We start from the raw sequence: 18,914 nt of genomic DNA on the forward strand, positions 1-18,914 counted from the left end.
TCTAATTAATTACTTAACATCAAACTAAATATTTTAAGAACAAATGTAAAAAACATGACAACGGTGAATGTTTTTTTATATCAGTAAAATCTACTTTAATACACTTTGAAACAAGAGTACAACAAAATAGAATATACTTTCAAATGTTGAATATAGAAACAGTCCAGTCTGAACACAAACCATCCTCTTCAGATAAAAACAAGAATAATTATGAAATGTGGCAGGGCCAAAAAGGCAGTAAAAAAATCAAAATAAAATGCATGCTGGGTATTTGACCTTGGATCCAGTGGTTTTATATTTTTTGCAGCTTTTTTTTGCTGCATAAACTTGTAATTTCAATGCTTCACTTTTTTAATAATTAAAATAATTGATTCAATAAGTATTGATCCTAGTTCATACATTCCTATGTTGACATGGCAACCAGCAGCTCCGAGTCGCATTCCTTTGCATTTCTGTGTAGAGTTGTGAAATAAAACAAACAAAAACAATTAAAAACAAAGAAATAGCCAAAATCCTCGAGTCGGGGTAGTTTGAATTCTGGTCTCGAGGTTTTCCTCCAGTCAAAAAGCTGCATCATCGACATGAAGCCCGATAGCGACAGTGGAATTAATAAAAAAATATTAGTTCACCTAGTTTTAATAATAATAATACTGTGCTTGGTACAAGGTATCAAAACACACACAAAAAATAATTCAGCTTACCGTTCAGACAATACATGAAAAAAGAAAATTAAAATCTAAGGCTGTTAACTTTAGCTCCGTAAACTGCAAATAGTAGAGATATATATATATATATAAATGTACATATATATAAATATGTACATACATGATCATATTCTGTCCGATGCCGTTCCTTCTTTGAGCTTCTGTCTCACTCTCTCGTCTCACTCTGGTAGCCCCGCCCACTTGATCTGCACAGTGCTATTAAAAAAAATAAAAAATAAGAAGTTGCTGGTTTAAACGTCTGAAGTGGCTGAATTATAATAAACGGTCTCTACAAAAGTTTCGCTACACACTCGTTGTGTATTTCTCTAGAATTTGCCTCATTTTTTTAGTGTTTCAGCGTTTTTTGTTTGTTTGTATTTAGGGTTGTTTTCGTCATCCGTTCAGAAAGCGTGCGTTGTAGTGATGGAGGTTGGTCCCTCTGAGGTTTCAGTGTGGTTCTGGAGGACCGGGCTTGGATCAGTAAAAGTTCTAAATAGCAACAAAGAAGATGTAAAAAATAAAAAAACTTTAAAAAGCGGGCCTCCCGGGAGTCTTTAGTCTCTCAGACCGCTGCTGGTGGAGAGCGACTCAACACTCGGGCTCGATCTTCACGTCGGGCGCTTCCAGTTTGACGACCACCTCGGCGTCCGGGGCGCCCGATTGGACCGCGTTGGCGCCCTGCTGGTGGACCGCCAGCTGCACGGTCTGGACCTGGACCCCCGCCGCCTTCAGCTTCTCCACCGCCGCCGCGCCTCCGATCACCAGCTCCGAGCCGTTGATGATGCCGCTCAGGATCCGCGGGTGCGCCGTCATCGCCTGGGGCGCCGTCGACACGGTGACCGCGCCGCCGCCCGCCTGCGTCACCACCAGAGTCTGTTGCTGCGCCTGCGTCGGCAGCGTGAGCCTCATCACCTGCGTTCCCGGGGCGACGACGTTGACGGGCGTCAGAGCGCGGACCGTCAGCGGGCTGCGCAGGAGGCTGAGGCCGGCCGGCGAGCAGAACTTGTTGGCGCCCGTGGAGGTTTGGAGGTGGCACTGAGCCAGCTGGTGGGCCGGGATGGTGATGATCTTCGCCAGCTGGACCGTGATCTTGTCCCCGTTCTCGGCGGTAGCCGGCACCATGGTGGGGATGGTCTGGATCACAACCTGGGACGAGGAAACACACGGTAAAAAAGTTGAGTTAAAAAAGAGGACAAAGCAGGAATGTTACGCGTTAAGTTTCCTTGATGGATCTATAAAACTTATTATGAAAATATGAGAGAAAACCAGGAGCGATGAAACAGTTATTCCCAATAATATAAGTAATAAAACAAGGACCTGGATAAGCAGGAGCAGGTGGATAGACGAATGATTTTTTTTAAATTAGGAATTACGAAAGTTCCATCAACTTTTTGCTAAAATTGACACATTAATATAAAAAATAAAAAGTTTTTTGAAGGTTAAAGCCCCACTATGTAGTTTTTCACTTTTGGCGCCCCCTTCAGGTTTTTAGGTATTTAGGTTTCGACTTCAGTGTCGTAAATACCCAGTGACGAGGGGTGCGCGCGTGCGGTCATTTACTTTTGTTTTGGGGGACTGCAAATGTGGAGTGCGTGTGATCGAATACAATATTGTTGACAACACCAAAAAGCTACATAAAAAAGCGACCCTTACACTGGAGCTGCGAGCGTGGAGTGGCACTTTATGACATTGCGTAATCACTGCCAGAAAGCAGATCGAGTACATCCGCCGGATGGACCGGGCGGCTCCAGAATCTTACATAGCGGAGTTATTTCCCCACAGACCCCCGATGGCAATAGCGGAGACGCAAATCGTCATTAAAAGTCATTGTAGCGGCACAATTTTTTTCAAGCTGTTATTTTAAGGTCCAAAAGTTACATAGTGGGGCTTTAACAAAAGAGAATACAAACAAGGATTATTACACGTTAACAGTTTCCTTGATTGATCTATAAAAGTTTACAGAACAAAGAGAATGCCGTTTTTGAGGACCTGGATAAGCAGAAGATGAATTAATAAAAAAAGGTCCTTGAACTTTTTTAAATTCATGTTAACAATGTCCTCGATTGATCTTTAATAGTAATATAATGCAGTAAAAATATAATGCAACAAGGACCTGGATAAGGAGCAGAAAATTGATTAATTAATCAACTAAGATTAATAAAAAATTATGAATCCAATCGTTCCTTTAAATTTTCACACACACACACACACACACACACACACACACACACACACACACACACACACACACACACACACACACACACACACACACACACACACACACACACACACACACACACACACACACACACACACACACACACACACACACACACACACACACACACACACACACCTTCTGTTGCGAGCCGTTGTTCCCGGCGTTGGCGAGGAGGGTCGTGTGGCCGGTCGCCCCCGTCGGCTGGTGCACGGCGACGGTGGAGATCTTCTGACTCAGTGACGTCGTCATGACGACCGGCACCTGCATGGCCAGTCGCACCGTCCTGCAGACACAGAGGAGGCGCCGCGGCAAACGGTCAGACGCCGGTTCGTCACCACTAAAGTGAGAAACCCCTCGACCCGGAGGTCGTGACCTCTCACCTGGGCCCGCTGGCAGTCGGGATGATCGCCGTGTGCGACTGCCGACTCCCGTCCAGCGCTGCCGAGACGGACACTATCCTCGGTAGCCCCGCCATCATCGCCGCCGCCGCCCCGCCTCCCGCCGCCGCTTTGCTGCCCGTGGCGTGGAGCGCGGAGGCGCGGTTGCCGCCCCGCAAGATGTTGGGCTTCTTGGAGAGCGACAGCTCGGCGGGCGGCGGCGCGTCGGACGATGGCGTCGGCACGCGCTCGTAGGACGCGACGGCCTCCGAGCCGATCGGGTCGCCGTGGCGGGTGCAGGGCGGCGGCGGCGGCACATCCGCCTTGTCGTCGTCGATGATCACGATGTTTTTGGGCATGTCTTTGAACTGGTAAACCAGCCGCTGGCCCTCCACCTTGGCCAGGATGCCACGCTGGTAGTAATATCTGAAATAAAGAAAGAAATACAATCAGGATCACAATCCTGGTTAACAAAAAAAAAACACACACACAAAATCCAGAAATCCCCCCCACACACAATCCAGAAATCACACACACACACTCAATCCAGAAATCCACACACACACAAAATCCAGAAATCCCTCACACACACACACACACACAATCCAGAAATCACACACAATCCAGAAATCCCCCCCCACACACACACACACAATCCAGAAATCACACACAATACAGAAATCACACAAAATCCAGAAATCACACACACACACAATCCAGAAATCCCTCACACACACACACCTGAGCGCCCGGCCCATGGTCTCGTAGTTCATGTCCGGCTTGTTCTTGTGCTTCCCCCACAGCTTGGACACGGCCTTCGAGTCCACCAGCTTGAAGATGCCTTTCTCCCGCTGCGTCCACTTGATGTACCGGGGACACGTGCTCTTGTCCTGCAGCAGGTCCAACAGGAACTCCCACAGGTAGGTGGTGCTGCCCACTGCGGGTCAGAGCAGAAGGTAAACACGCGGCTCGCGTCGAGCAGAGACGCCGACGTCGGCTCTATTCGGTACCTTTCCCTTCTCTGGGTTTCCTCTTGATGCCGAGGTCCGGGGAGCCGTCGGACACGGACTGGTGCGTCTTCGGCTTCCGTCCGGCTTCAACGGGGAAACATTAGAAAACGGGACTTTGTCATTCTCTTGAACTTGCGAGATTAAAGTTTAGGATCTACCACTAGGTGGCGCCGTTCCATAAACTCAAATAGCCGTGATTGACAGCGAGTCGGGGTTTTGGGGTTTTGAGGTTTGTGGCTCGTGAGGTCAGAGAGCTGCCGGATGTTTTCAGTTTAAAACTTTAACTCCACGACATGGTGCCGACATCGACTCTATATGCTTCACATACGGTTGTTAAACATGAGACCTTCCCGCCTACCTCTCCTCTTCCTGACGGGCTGGTGGCCTGGCTCTGGTTCTTCATGCAAAGTGACCATCTCCTCATCATCATCTTCTTCCTCCTCCTCCTCCTCCTCTTCATCCTCCTCCTCCTCGCAGCACTCCTCCGTCGATATCTCGACCTCCGTTGCTGAAATCATGTCGGGGCGCATGGCTGCGTGGAGGAAGTCTGGCGTCACCATGTAGGGCGGGATGAAAACGTCTAGAGGGACGATTACAAGAGGGAAGAGTCGAGCTCTGAGAAACGTTGAGGATGAAATACAACACTTCTTTTTCATCTTCAGCAAAGAAAAGACTAAACATTCAGTATTTAGCCACACAGATGGATACAGTTATGTTGAGTTCATTATAAAATCTCAAACAATTTGAATTATTAATCATTTGTAAATTGTGTTTTGGGGTATTCAGGTTTCATCCACATGGTGACTAATGGATTTCCAGGACTTTAAACCAAATTTCCAAGACCAATATGTTTTTTTAATCTGTGTTTTCATAAAAAAGTGATAAAATGTCATATTTAAACTATCAAAGAGAATTCAAAAGCATACAGTAAATAAGCTTAAATGACTCAAATGAATGGGAGACAATAGTTTAGATTAAAAGAATAAAACATTTATGTCTTTTCAGTTAAGGTGCGTTTACTTGCAGTGAGAAAAATGTGCGAGTATGAAAGAGCGTATGGCGGCTTATATTTAGAGCGTCTTTCTTTTGAAAAGCATATTAATTATTTAAAACTCAGCGTTAAATGCACATATGATTTTTTTTTATTAAGTGATTTTTCCAAAACTTTTGGGATGTTAATTTTTTTCCAGGACTTTTCCAGGCCTGGAAATAACTATTTAAAAATGCCATGACTTTTAAAAGGGTTTTATTAGAGTGTCTTACCTGGGCTGCGGTCCCCTCTGAGGCTGGAAGGTGAATCCATGCGCAGCAGAGCCTCTGCCGCCTCGAAGGTCTTGTCAGAGCAGTGGAGACTGGTGCCGTGGACAGAAGCCTCCACTGAAACACACACACACACTCAATTAGTATATCGTTACTGGCTTAGATCATTAAAAACATCCTTACATGAGTTACAATTTTATTTCCCATATAAACGCTAAGCGAACCGTAATTGAATTTCCCCAAAGCAAATATATATATATATATTTTTTTAAATATATATATATATAAAAGAATTAAAAGTATATATATGGGACACAGGTGCTGTTGGTTGTAGTACTTTTTATTTATTTTTCTTATTTGGGGAAATTAAATTACGGTTCTTAGCGTTTATATGGGAAATAAAATTGTAATACATATATATATAGAATGTAACTATTTGGCGCCCCCTAGTGGCAAGACAAATTACCAATAATTATTTAGCAATTTCAGTAAGCAACACATTGATGAGCCAGGGATCAGCATGTGACGCACACACTTCAGGGTATAAAGCGTCTTCGCTATATTGCCTCTACTAGTTCTACTTGTTTGACATTGAAGATGCCAGGATCCTCAGAAGAGCGGCGTGAGGAACGCCGTCCCGTTGGAGGCCATCGCGTTGAGGGCGAGACGCAACGCCCATCGCGTAGGTAAATGTGATTCGGCCTTGAGGAAATGCTACGCCGCCGCACCTGGGACCCCGGAGGAGGAACCCGGGGGCGCCTGCTGTCGGTGTCAATCACTGGTGGGAAACACGAGAGCCCGTCACGCCGTCCCGGGCCATGTTTGGCTCTCTCGCTCAGCGGAGGGGGAGCGGTGGACTATCTTTAGATTGTCCAACTCATTCAAGTCCCTCTCATCAACAAACACACGGGACGTCTGTAGCTCACAGAGCCTTTACCGCCAGGCGGCCGGGCTGAAACGCCACCGCCAAAGAGACGTGAAGTCAGAAAGCTTCGGCTTGACCCACATATGGAAACTTTAGCCTTTTATAGTCTTTCAAAAATAATTAGGGTTTTGATTTATCCTCACTTATTTAATATACGTAAAAAATACACATCAAATACTTTATAAAAGTGTTATAATAAATAGAAGTTAGTAAAACGCCTTATTATCAACCGATACGACAATGTAACGGCGCCAAGAATAGCAGCAGGTCCAACAGAAAGTAGTGCGTCCTCCGGTGACTTCCGTGTTGACAGTGCTCGTCCGTTCCCTCCAGTTCTCTCAGAAGAAGCTCTCTAATCCTCCCGTCAATCAACGGCCAGCTCCTCTCCCATTGGCTCGCTTCCCGGTGGACGGCCCGCCTCCGCTTGAATATGATTGGACGACTGCTGACGTCATAAACCAGCGCGCACGCTATTGACCTAGAGGACACGTCAATCAACGGCACGCCACGCCCTCTTCACACACAATGCTTCCGCCATCGAAACGGGACACACACAAAAGTACTTTGAAATTGGAGGATGAAAAACGGATGAAAAACGACGCAATAAAAGACAAAGAACGTTCAAACAAAAGGTTAAAACTGGAGTTTTAAACACGCGTGTGTAATTTTGAAGGGAAAGTGCGGTCGAAGGTTAAAACTTTAAACTATAGGGAAGAAAGAAAAGTTAGGCCACGCTTCAAACCGCGGATGCACAACACCATAACGGAAACCAGAGCACACACACACAAAATCATATATTTAATGTCTGTAAAAATCTACCCTGCAATAAATAAATATAAACGATGCTCATTGCTTTTCAGGTGTAATGGGCTGTCATTCAGGGACAATGTGGAAACGGGGAAAAATCCTCAAGCCAGCCACTTATGTCTATAACATTTAATTAAAAATATATATATATTGGGGCTGTGTGTACCAAATTTATGCCAGCAAAAAAATAACACCCACATGTCCTTCCGACTCGGAGACAGCGTGGCAGAGACGGAGGAAAGACAACATCGCTCCACTTCCTGGTTGTGCAGAGCCGATCTTGCACATCGTTATTCCAACTCGAGTTGCGGAGGGACTATGACGCAACGACGTGCACAACGCGCTCCGTGCAGGTACCGATCGGTTGGTGCACACCGGCGAGCCCCGGGAAAGCGGTTCCCCCTCTGACACCAGGTCCGGTAAACCGTGTGGCAACGCCATGCAGGTTGCTACCAAGGTGATCACTTCCTGATTGCCCTCCTCCATTACTTCACCGCACTCCTGCGCGGACTGGAGGCGCCGCGGACGCGGTTTAAAAAAACTAAACCCTCCGCGTTAAAGCAAAGCTCCCGGTTTACCGGTAAACAAAGATACGTTACCGGCTCGGATGAGTAGATCGAGCTGGTTAGCGTGCCCCTCATGCTGCGAAGTCGCCATGTTTTCCCCCCTTGCTGCAGATTCACAGACTTATCACTGAATTGTATAGGAAGCGACTGGCTCAGATCACTCCGCCGCGAATGGAAATCTCTCCTCGAATTCGACGAGACGCACGACGGCGGTAGCAAAAAAAAGAAGGTATCCCTCCGCAGCCGACACAGGAAATCCTCCCTTCGCCCCTCCCTCTCTTGCGGAGCGACGACGTCAATAAAGCTGGACTTAAATAAAATCGCATCTAATTAAATTAAGTTCAAATCAACGGACGCCATGTTTTGTGATGACTGATATTTTCTTTATTGCTCTAGTTAAAATTTATATTCAAATTACTTTACTCAATTTGTTTTTCTACAAGCCAAATGCACTACAAAAAATAAATAAATACAAGTACTCTATGACAGCATAGGTGATTATCATTTAAATAATTGAAGTGGCTTAATTTGCAATACTTAATTGCCTTTTGATATGTGATTGTGCTTCACTAGCAGTGAGCACTTTTCAAGTATAAGTGTGATATCTATCTGCAGCATTTAAATTTAAAAAATCACAGCATCCTTATTTACACAAAAAGACAACAATCGTGTGTTTATAGTGGGCCATTATGAACACTTTGGTTTCTTCAGTAAGTACAATTATAATTTATTTTTCGTTAGTTGAAAATACGATATTTTTTAGTCCATTTTATACTTTTGAACAGTGCACTGGATTGGGCACTCGTCAGAATAAATAAAAGGTAATAAGGGATGATGAGAGTTAATAATGGATATCGTCACTGTTCATGAAACGTCACTGTGGAAAACACCCAGCAGGTGGCAGTGTGCCCCTCACAGACGACTTTACCAGCCCTCATCACACTGATGCAGAATCATATGAGAAGAACTTTACCACGTGTCAGCCAAACCACAACAAACAGAAGCAACAGAGAATAATTGCTATAGGCAAACCAAAATAACAATACTTTTAAAAAAAGACACTGGAGAAGCTATTGTTCAAGATTTTGGCACCTAGACTAAAAGTTGCATCATCTCTTGCGGCGATCTGGACATGATGCTGACGCAGCAGCAGTTCTCACTTGATGCTGAGGAAGCGTTCAGCGAGGAAGAGTCGACACCGTCTGTCTCCTATTGAACGGGTCAAATTATTATAACAAAGTCCTCCGCTGACCGCCCCATGTACGACCAAAATATACTAAAAAATCAGAAAGAACCTCACGTGACCAAAGAGGACGGAGGCCTTCCCAACACACACCGGGAGCACGACGCCTTTCAGCCGACAGCTGGACAAGGTCCAATGTGGGCGTCTCTAGAGGCCTCACATACAGAACCCGACACGCAGAACCACGAAGGTGCCACCTGGAACCGAAAATGGTTCTTCAGAGTGATGCCATAGAACAGTGGTCCCCAAACTACGGCCCGCGGGCCGGATCCGGCCCGCCTCCCCATTTGAACCGGCCCCCTGAACAATACCAGAGACGCTTTCCGATTTATTATTTTTTTCACCTGGCCCGCTGCCGTTGAGATTACAGTGAGACGCGGAGAAAATGTGGAGTGGTGCTCTTCGCAATAGAACATCTTTGATGGGACGTGTCGCGTCTCGGCCAATCAGCGTTCAGATGTCCACAGCGTTTGGGAAATTAGGTTAGCTTGAATGTCATGGTGTGTTCACACCGGACGCGTCGAAAAAATTCTCGCCGCGTCTGACGCAGCAGTCTCGACGCGCGTCGAAAAAAAGTGTGTTCAGACCAGACGCGTCGCGACCGCAGAGTACTTCCACTTTTTAGTGGACCGAGCTGCTCTCCCACTGCGCTTCTCGCTGCTCTCTCTCTTCTTCTCTCTTTGATACGTGTCTCTGACTTTTCCACCTACGGCGGCAGATCTCCTCTGCCATGAAACACATATGCCGGTGTTACACCCCTCCTGGTTTTCAAACCTACTGGTTTCCCTACGCGTGCGTCCGTTGTGTTCTCTTAACATCTGCAGCGGGGCTCTGTCTCGCTCACCAGATTCGTCACACATTCACAAACATATTGCTGGAGATCTTCAAGCCACCGTTCATATCCATTTGGGCGATTATGATTGTATAAGTGAGCAGTGCATCACAGCCACGGATGAAGAAATACATTTTCGAAAAATAAAAATAAAAAGATCGCACGACCTGGTTTCGATCTCTTTCACGCAAAAGGAGACTGCACTCAAAGACGCGCAGACTGTGCGCTGCGCCACCAGATATTAGTTCCAAGTCAAGTAATTTATATATTGATCCATGAAGTGACATTTCTTAAACAACTGGTTACCTTGAGCGGATATTTATACTTTGAAACATGTTTAGCGATGTTTGTTCGCAACGCAACAACCACACAATACCGCACACAGGTGAGCACATTCTCACTAGCACCCCCGCTGGCCCTCCAGCAGACAAGGCAAACGTTATGTGGCCCTCTTAGGAAAAAGTTTGGGGACCCCTGCCATAGAAGAACCATTTTTGGTTCCACGAAGAACCTTTCGAACCAGGGTTCTTAAAAGAACCTTTTCCTGAAAGAGTTCTTCAAATAACCTATAAAGGTGACTCAAAGAACCTTAAAAACATGGTTCTTTAAGGCACCATTTTTGGTTCCACAAAGAACCTTTCAAGCCAGTGTAGTTTAAAGAACCATTTCTTTAAATAACCTATAAAGGTGTCTCAAAGAACCTTCAACACATGGTTCTTTGAGACACCATTTTTGGTTCCGCAAAGAACCTTTCAAACCAGGGTTCTTTAAAAAACAATTTCCTTAAATAGTTCTTTAAAGAACCAATAATGGTGTCTCAAAGAACCTTCAACACATGGTTCTTTCGGGCACCATTTCTGGTTCCGCAAAGTACCTTTCAAACCAGGGTAGTTTAAAGAACCATTTCTTTAAATAGTTCTTTAAAGAACCTATAAAGGTGTCTCAAAGAACCTTAAAAAAATGATTCTTTAAGGCACGATTTCCAAAATGGTTCTCCAGTAGGTGACGGTTCTTCATAAAACCACAAAGGCTTATAAAGAACCATTTAAGAACCCTTATTGTTCTGTGTGTAGACCTACTTTTACTACGCAAATGCATCGTATCTCTTATCAGAATACAGTCATTGACTTGCACGGCTGTTTGTGGTGAGCTTCACCTTTCATCCAAACACTTGAGTTATAGAAGTGTGTCACAAGTTCTCAGAACCACGGTCTTGTTTCTGAGACATTGACATCGTGGAGGAACCATCAAGTAGAGAAGAGTCGTACCTGCCTCCCCTCCGGTCTCCACCTCCTGCTCGTCGCCTACTTCCTGCATCAGGTACGCCTCGTCGTTACACACGAACACCCGGGCCAGGTAACCTCGCTCGTCGGCCAGCCCGGCTCCGGGCACCTCCTCCACCACGACCGCCGGGTAGCGCTCGGCCTCCTGCGCTTCTCCATACTCCTCCTCCTCCTCCTCCTCCTCGGCTTCGCATTCGCCTTCTACCTCTCCCTCGAACTCCAGGTCCAGCTCACACTCGCCCTCCTCCTGCAGAGTGGGGGGGGGACGAAAGAGTTGCGAGTTTCCAAGAAAAAGGAGGGCGAGGTGAACTGCGGTGGTACTCTGGTGTCGGCCCACCTGCTGGGAGTCCCCCTCTTCCAACGTGACGTACTCCACCGCCGTCCCGCCGGTGTCGACCAGCACCACCGAGGTCATGACTCATGCTCCTCGGGGGATGGGCAGCACCTCCGTCTGGTGGACTCCCACCAGCTCGGTGGATAAAGGCCCCTAGAGAGAGAGAGAGAGAACAGTTTAACACAATAAATGTGTGTGATGCAGATTCAAAAAGGTAAAAACTAGAACGGGCACTCGGTAGAGCGCATACCTTCGCATATCACAAGATTGAGCATTGAATTATGAACATTAGTTGCATGCCAATTGGATAGAAATTGACTGCTCTATGGTAAAAAAGAAGATTTTGACCTTTTCATGACCTTGACCTTGACCTTTGACCCGATCGATCCCAAAATCTAATCAAATGGTCCCCGGATAATAACCAATCATCCCACCAAATTTCATGCGATTCGGTTTAATACTTTGAGTTATGCGAGTAACACGCATACAAATAAATACACGGCGATCAAAACATTACCGTACGCATTTTCAATGCAAAGGAAAAAAGGTAATTTGTGTTTGCTGACGATGGCAGAAGTCCACCTACTACCCCTGCACACCTCTTTACACTTAATATTTAATATTTAATGTCACTTTAACACACACTTACAGTCCCCTGTCTGCAGCACTGTTATCTATTTGTGCACTTTTATTCTATAGCATTGTAAATGTAATGTTTAAACTCTTGCACGATGTTGATTGTTGTTGTTTTGTTGTCTGTCTCATGTACACACCAGCGTGTCTAACACACGTCGCAAATACATGATTCTGATTATCCGTGTTATTGTGATTCGTGTCCTCAATGGTTGTGGACAGCCAAAAAAACAACAATACCCGTTTTTTTTACTGTGGAAATATTGATAAATAATCACAAAAAACATTGGATGTATATTTTACAAAGCCGCTGCATTACAATGTTTCTGAAAAGGTACACGAGTAATGCAGGTAACACAGGTAACGCTCTCACATGCAGCAGACCAGAGGTTAAGTACGTCTTCGTTAAGTTATATATTATCACGGCTGTGAGGCAAACTGGTCCGTTTGGGCAGCAGCCGTGAATACGGTAAATAAATGTGGAATATTGTTGTTGTGTATTTTATTCAGTCATTGCAATACAATATTATTCTATATAATATACTAAACAGAAAGACTGAAACGGTAAAGGTAGAAGCAAAAATGCTTATATATTCCTATCCTAAATTATTACAATAAAATAAATCAGATCATTAATATAAAATAAAGAAAAAATATATCAATATATATAAAATGTATATATAATATGTATTTATTATATATATAATATATATAAGAAAAAGAAAAAAATATATATATATCATATGTATATATAATATATATAATTAATATAATCATTTTTTTTAGGTTGTTACCTTTGTACAGGTTAGCTTTCCTATGCTAAGCTGAGCTAACGCCTGCGTGATGTTTGATCAACGAGGTCCCAAACAGAGCGAACTCTCTTCTCAGCAACCACAGCTCACCTGCCTACAGGTAACGCCGCTCTGCTTAAAGACACTCCTACTCAAACTTCTTAAAATTCTTCTGAAGACTCAAAGACAAGCTTTAGAAGTAACTCCCTCTCCTAAACACGAATGTTCCAGTGAAAAAAGGTCATTTAAAAAATAGCCATAACCCAATGTAAAGTCCATGTGTGATTCTCGTTGTGTACAAACTTATAAATATATGGTATTCCACTATTATTACCTTCGCATTGAAAATGCTGAAGGTTATGTTTTGATTGCCGTGTATTTATTTATTTATTTGTATGCGTGTTATTCGCAAAACTCAAAAAGTATTGAACCGAATCGCATGAAATTTGGTGGGATGATTGTTTATTATCCGGGGACCATTTGATTAGATTTTGGGATCGATCGGGTCAAAGTTCAAGGTCAAAGGTCATGAACAGGTCAAAATCTTCTTGAATCACATGAAATTTGGTCGGATGATTGGTTATTATCCGGGGACTATTTGATTAGATTTTGGGATGAATCGGGTCAAAGGTCAAGGTCAAGGAAAGGTCAACATCTTTTTTTTACCATAGCACGATACATTTTTGTCCAATTGGCATGCAACTAATGCCAAAATGTTCATAATTCAATGCCCAATCTTGTGATATGCGAAGGTATGCGCTCTACCGAGTGCCCATTCTAGTTATTATTGTTATTAGCAGTTATCATTACCCTTTAAAGCAACCTGGACCAAATAATAATAAAGAAGAATATTTTCAAAAGTGATGCAACTATACAATGTCACATACAACGTCCTCATGGAGGATATGAGGACGTTCTCCATTACTTTACCGGCTGCATAATGGAGGAGGCACGCTGTGCCCTCAACATGCCTTCAGCTCGGATGGAAATCCTCCGTTCAATTATTTAACATCACGGAGCAGACGTGCATCCACAGAGATGTACACTCTGTGTTGAGGAATGTTCTATATAAATGTAAATGTCGATTAAATGACTCAGAAAATGTAATTATGAAAGCATTTTAACCGAGCCAACACAGAGTGTTTGTATGTTGTGACTTTTAAACCCGCGTCCTCGTATTGTATTTTATATATTCCTGTCACCTTCTCATTGAAAATGCAGAAGGTTATGTTTTGATCACCGTGTATTTATTTATTTATTTGTATGCGTGTTACTCGCATAACACAAAAAGTATTAAACCGAATCGCATGAAATTTGGTGGGATGATTGGTTATTATCCGGGGACCATTTGATTAGATTTTGGGATCAATCGGGTGAAAGGTCAAGGTCATGAAAAGGTCAAAATCTTCTTTTTACCATAGCACGGTCAATTTTTATCCAATTGGCATGCAACTAATGCCAACATGTTCATAATTCAATGCACAATCTTGTGATATGCGAAGGTATGCGCTCTACCGAGTGCCCGTTCTAGTTGTATTTGTGTTTGTTGCTTTATGGCCTCATGAGTCTGGATTAAAATAACTATATACAGTGGGTACGAAAAGTATTCAGACCCCTTTAAATTGTTCACTCTTTGTTTCAATGCGGCCATTTGCTAAAATCAAAAAAGTTCATTTTATTTCTCATTAATCTACTCGGCACCCCATTTGCTCTGACATGCACTGTGAGCCGTCAGGTCTCATAGAGACAGGTGTGTGCCTTTCCTAATCAAGGCCAATCAGTTTAATTAAACACAGCTGGACTCCAATGAAGGCGTGGACCCATCTCACGGAGGATCAGAAGAAGTGGACAGCATGAGAGTTAAATATGAGCGTCACAGCAAAGGCTCTGAATACTGATGACCATGTGATATTTCAGTTTTTCTTTTTGAATAAATGTGCAAACATTTCTACATTTCAGTTTTTTTCTGTCCAGATGGGATGCTGCGTAAACATTAATGAGAAATAAAATGAACTTTTTTGATTTTAGCAAATGGCTGGAATGAAACAAAGAGTGAACATTTTAAAAGGGGTCTGAATACTTTCCGTACCCACTGTATATGCTGTGTTTTGGATTAATTCAGTGACTAATAATTTATACGATCACAACACTTTATTTTGATCGTCTCTCTCTTTGTTTGAACATTTCATTCTCAACCTGCAAGCGATCTGGCACAGACACCCAGCTAACCAAAGAAAGGTGTGTGTGCACACATGAGCTGCGCAGTGTGCAGTTGTTTTTGCCGTTAAACTGACAGATGTTATGGAGTAAGCTCAAGAAAGAGGAGGACATTGTGACACTCGGGGATTTGTAATCCAACCAACCCGTCTCAGCCTTTTCTTTAGAAAGTCAGAGAGATCGAATTATTATTTTCTTATTTTCTTTTAGTCTTTTTTGTTGTTGTTCATTAGCCTTTTATTCTCCTTTCCTGTTGTATTGTATCCTTAGTCTTGTCTTGTTAATTTGTAAAAATCAAAATAAATATATTTTAAAAAATGTTTTAAAAAGAAAGTCAGAGAGAGAGATTGAGAGAAGGGGGGGAAGAGGGGGGGGGTCAATGTGCAGAGTCCTGTCTGTGGTGCCTGTAGGTTTTCACTGGGTCAACACAATGATCCGGCACTAAAATGACGGCATACACAACAGTATGACTTCTGATCGCAGTGCAACTTTTCTCTTACTTTACTTTTCATCCCTTCTTTATTTTCACCTTCTAGGATTTTGAGAAGACCAATCAAAGTGGACAAAATTACCCTCCGACAATTAAAGAAGTACTACTAATTTTGCAGGGCCACATTTGTTATGAAGCATGCAAACTGCAGCCAGAGATCCAACACACACACACACAGACACACAGACACACACACCCACACACACACACACACCGTTGAGTCCCTTAAGCAGGACCTGCAGGTTGACTCGACTCAAACGAGTAATACAGGAACTTCAGGTACGACTGTGAACGCGTGGCGGCTTCTTGTGGCGTCTGAGCTCGAACACATAAATGAAGAGCAGACATTAACATCGCCACGACTGCAAAATATTCAAATCGGAAATTACCAGCGTTCGCCGGTCGTGTTACAAGGAGAGAAAGTAATCATTTTTTCGTGGCATGTTGCCGTTGCAGGAGTTGAAACATACTTTTTTGCTGCGATGAAATTCATTCTGAAGAACGAGCTGTAGCATCACGAGTCACTGGGAGAATGTCTAATTCTGTTCACCTTTCACCTGTGATCACCCGGGTGGGAGCACACAAGTAGATTATTTTTAAAATCCCGGCAAACGCGGGAAAATAAAGACGAAAACAGTGAAAACTTGCCTTGTAGAAAAGTTGCAGACTTGCATCTTTACTTGGCTGCCGTTTACAAATCCACAAAGAGACGAGGAGAAGGAGAACCTCGTGAAGAGAAAGCAACGGGACTTCTTTCTGCACCGGTCTCTCTCTCTCTCTCTCTCTTTCCCTCTCTCCCTCTCTCTCTCACATCTCCTCCTCCGTCTGGTACGTCCATCTCTTATCTCTGCATGCATGCTTGCTGCCTGCCTGTTCCCTGGGTGGAAGGAACCTCTGAGAGCCAGTCAGCACTTCTTCTCAGACCCTGCCCTAAACTCAGATCACATGACAAGGGTGGACACACACACACTCACACACACACCCACACACACACCCACACACACACACAGTCACATGATCTTCCAACAACAGAGCTTTTGTTCCAAGTGTCTGGGGCTGCTGGTAAGGACACAACGCCCTGCCTTGTGCCGTGCCCTCTCCCAATACACACAGGCACAGTGATGGTGACACAATGTGCAAATAACACACGCACACACACACACACACACACACACACACAGGCAAGTTCTATGTCATTTAGTTGCTTCGTTATGTTCATGTGGTTGAGTTTTAACACTCTGCTACAGTGTCTGAAACTGTCACAGTTTATTCTGGAATACTTCATTATTAGTCTTAATAAGTAAAATGGCAGCAAATACAACCAACACATGAACACATGTTAGGCTTTGAAGGTCAACAGTCATTCAGGAAGCTATAACTAAATCCCCAAAAGGTGCAAGTTTGGAATAATGAGCCTTTAAACATTACGTTAAAGTCTGAAATAATTAGTCTGATAAAAATCATTTATCTGATTGCCCAAAACTGATTCCTTTAAGTTCTTTATCAAGGAAAACAAACCAGATGAGTGCAGATGTAAGTGTTCTCAAAGTGAGGGTTTCTTCTTTCCCCCCGTAAAACGATCCATATACTCCAAATAACACTTTCCAAATACACAAAAATATAATATTTTTTTATTTATATACGTCAAAATGTAATAAAATGAGAGATGTACATAATTAAAGCGGTTATTATCCATTTTAATTGTTTAATAAGTTTTTTTATTTTTTATGTTGAGGCCTTAGAGGTTGTATCATCATGCACGTTTAATTTTAGTTTGATAACTGTCACAGTTTCACAATATATGGGATTCCACTATTATTATTATTAATGTTGTGATTATTATTATTATTATTATTGTTTATGTTGTGATTATTATTATTAGCAGTTACCATGAACCTTAAAGCAATGTGAACATACTAATAATAAAGAACAATAACAACCAGATAAATACAAATATGTTAGTTTACATAGCAGCACTATAGCATGTTATAATAACTACTAAATGAAAAAGTAAGTGTCCTACGATTATTAACAATATGTGAATTTTTTTCTAAAAAACAAATATGCAAATTTACACGTGTCGATTTTTTATAATAAATAACATTAAACGGATAAAAAATAAAAACACAATGGCCTCCTTTATGCCTGATCCTCCATCTCACTGCTCGGTTACAGTGATATGCTCTCACTGTTGATATCCTGCACGGACGATGTAGTTTCAGTGTCGACACACAGCAGCTCGTTTGAGTCGAGTTTACCTCAGACTCATAAAAGAGGTCAGATAAATAAATAAACTCAAACAGCTGCGAGGTTACATCCAAAAAGCAAAATAATCAAAATCACGACTGTTTACAATGAAGAGATATGAGATAACAGCGAGATTATATCATCCGGCATGTTCAGCGGATCAAATGGGGATTCTCTGTTGATGCTATGCTCTAAACTATCGATTAACTATTAGCTCTTGCATCATTTACATATCGATTATTTGTTTAAAGAATAGTACGTCGTCATTAAATCATGTGCCAACACGATGATGCCTTCAAGGTCCGTCGCAAACAGAAACTGGACTTGGCTAACGTCGGCTAGCTTTACGCGAGGAGCGTCGTTAGAAAAACAAGCTGTCAAGAGGAGAAACCCGAAACCAGCAATGAGGCTCAAGCTGCGGTCCGCGGACTCACCGTGGAACGCCGTTGGTCGCCTTTTGCCGCCTGGAAACGTAGGTTAACTTCTCAGCGTCCAAGCGGAAACTTGACGTGAGCTGGCGGCGGGCTCCGTGACAGTTTGTTGCCCGTGTGTTTGGTTGCTGTGAGACATTCAGGAACCTCCTCTCCTGTCTCCTCCTCTCCTGTCTCCTCCTCTCTTGTCTCCTCCCCGCTCGCGCTGTCGACTGTCAGGCGGAGGAGTCCCCGCTGCTAACGGCAACGCTAGCTTGACGTTAGCCGTTTGTATTTTTTTTTTTTTCCCTGACGAAAAAGCCCTGTGAGCCTCGCGAGCCTCCGTACCGACGGACGGACGGGACAGACGGCTCCCCGGTGCCCCTCTCCGGTGGCTCGTGAGTCAGGACGCGGGAGGGCTCGACCGGGGGACGAGGCGGCTCCTTCCGCTCACGGAGACCGACGCGGTTGTCAGTTACTCGCCGCTCGTTTCGGGGCGAAGACTTCGCGTGACGTCACGGCGAACAAACGAGACAACTCGAGCGGGCTCGTGCCGGTTTG

At 43.8% G+C, this 18,914-nt stretch overlaps 1 protein-coding gene across 5 annotated transcripts; it reads right to left on the reverse strand.

The window, feature by feature from the left end:
- Positions 1-66: 66 nt before the first annotated feature.
- On the reverse strand, positions 67-18,876 carry LOC130189615 (ETS-related transcription factor Elf-2-like). Of its 5 annotated transcripts, XM_056408497.1 has the most exons (10): positions 18,378-18,874; positions 11,569-11,718; positions 11,217-11,478; positions 5,579-5,692; positions 4,674-4,895; positions 4,316-4,399; positions 4,047-4,242; positions 3,309-3,731; positions 3,064-3,211; positions 67-1,850 (listed from the first exon to the last, which is right to left on the reverse strand). In XM_056408497.1, the coding sequence occupies exons 2-10, from the start codon at positions 11,644-11,646 to the stop codon at positions 1,293-1,295; spliced, it is 2,085 nt and encodes a 694-aa protein (XP_056264472.1). In that variant the 5' UTR covers positions 11,647-11,718; positions 18,378-18,874; the 3' UTR covers positions 67-1,292. The 5 variants fall into 5 exon arrangements, with proteins under 5 accessions (XP_056264472.1, XP_056264470.1, XP_056264471.1 ...); XM_056408495.1 differs by having other exon boundaries at positions 11,217-11,718; positions 18,378-18,876; XM_056408496.1 differs by lacking the exon at positions 18,378-18,874 and adding an exon at positions 16,345-17,568 and having other exon boundaries at positions 11,217-11,718.
- Between the last annotated feature and the right edge of the window lie 38 nt (positions 18,877-18,914).

This window comes from Pseudoliparis swirei, chromosome 24 (genome assembly GCF_029220125.1).
Source record: "Pseudoliparis swirei isolate HS2019 ecotype Mariana Trench chromosome 24, NWPU_hadal_v1, whole genome shotgun sequence".
Lineage (NCBI taxonomy): Eukaryota > Metazoa > Chordata > Actinopteri > Perciformes > Liparidae > Pseudoliparis > Pseudoliparis swirei.

What these genes read in the sequence shown, in the direction of transcription:
- LOC130189615 (XM_056408495.1), bottom strand. Translation starts at nt 11,646, where the DNA reads ATGACCTCGGTGGTGCTGGTCGACACCGGCGGGACGGCGGTGGAGTAC. An exon ending in GGAGACCGGAGGGGAGGCAG is followed by an intron (nt 5,693 to 11,216) that starts GTACGACTCTTC and finishes TGTGTGTTTCAG; the next exon opens with TGGAGGCTTCTGTCCACGGC. An exon ending in CAGAGGGGACCGCAGCCCAG is followed by an intron (nt 4,896 to 5,578) that starts GTAAGACACTCT and finishes TCGTCCCTCTAG; the next exon opens with ACGTTTTCATCCCGCCCTAC.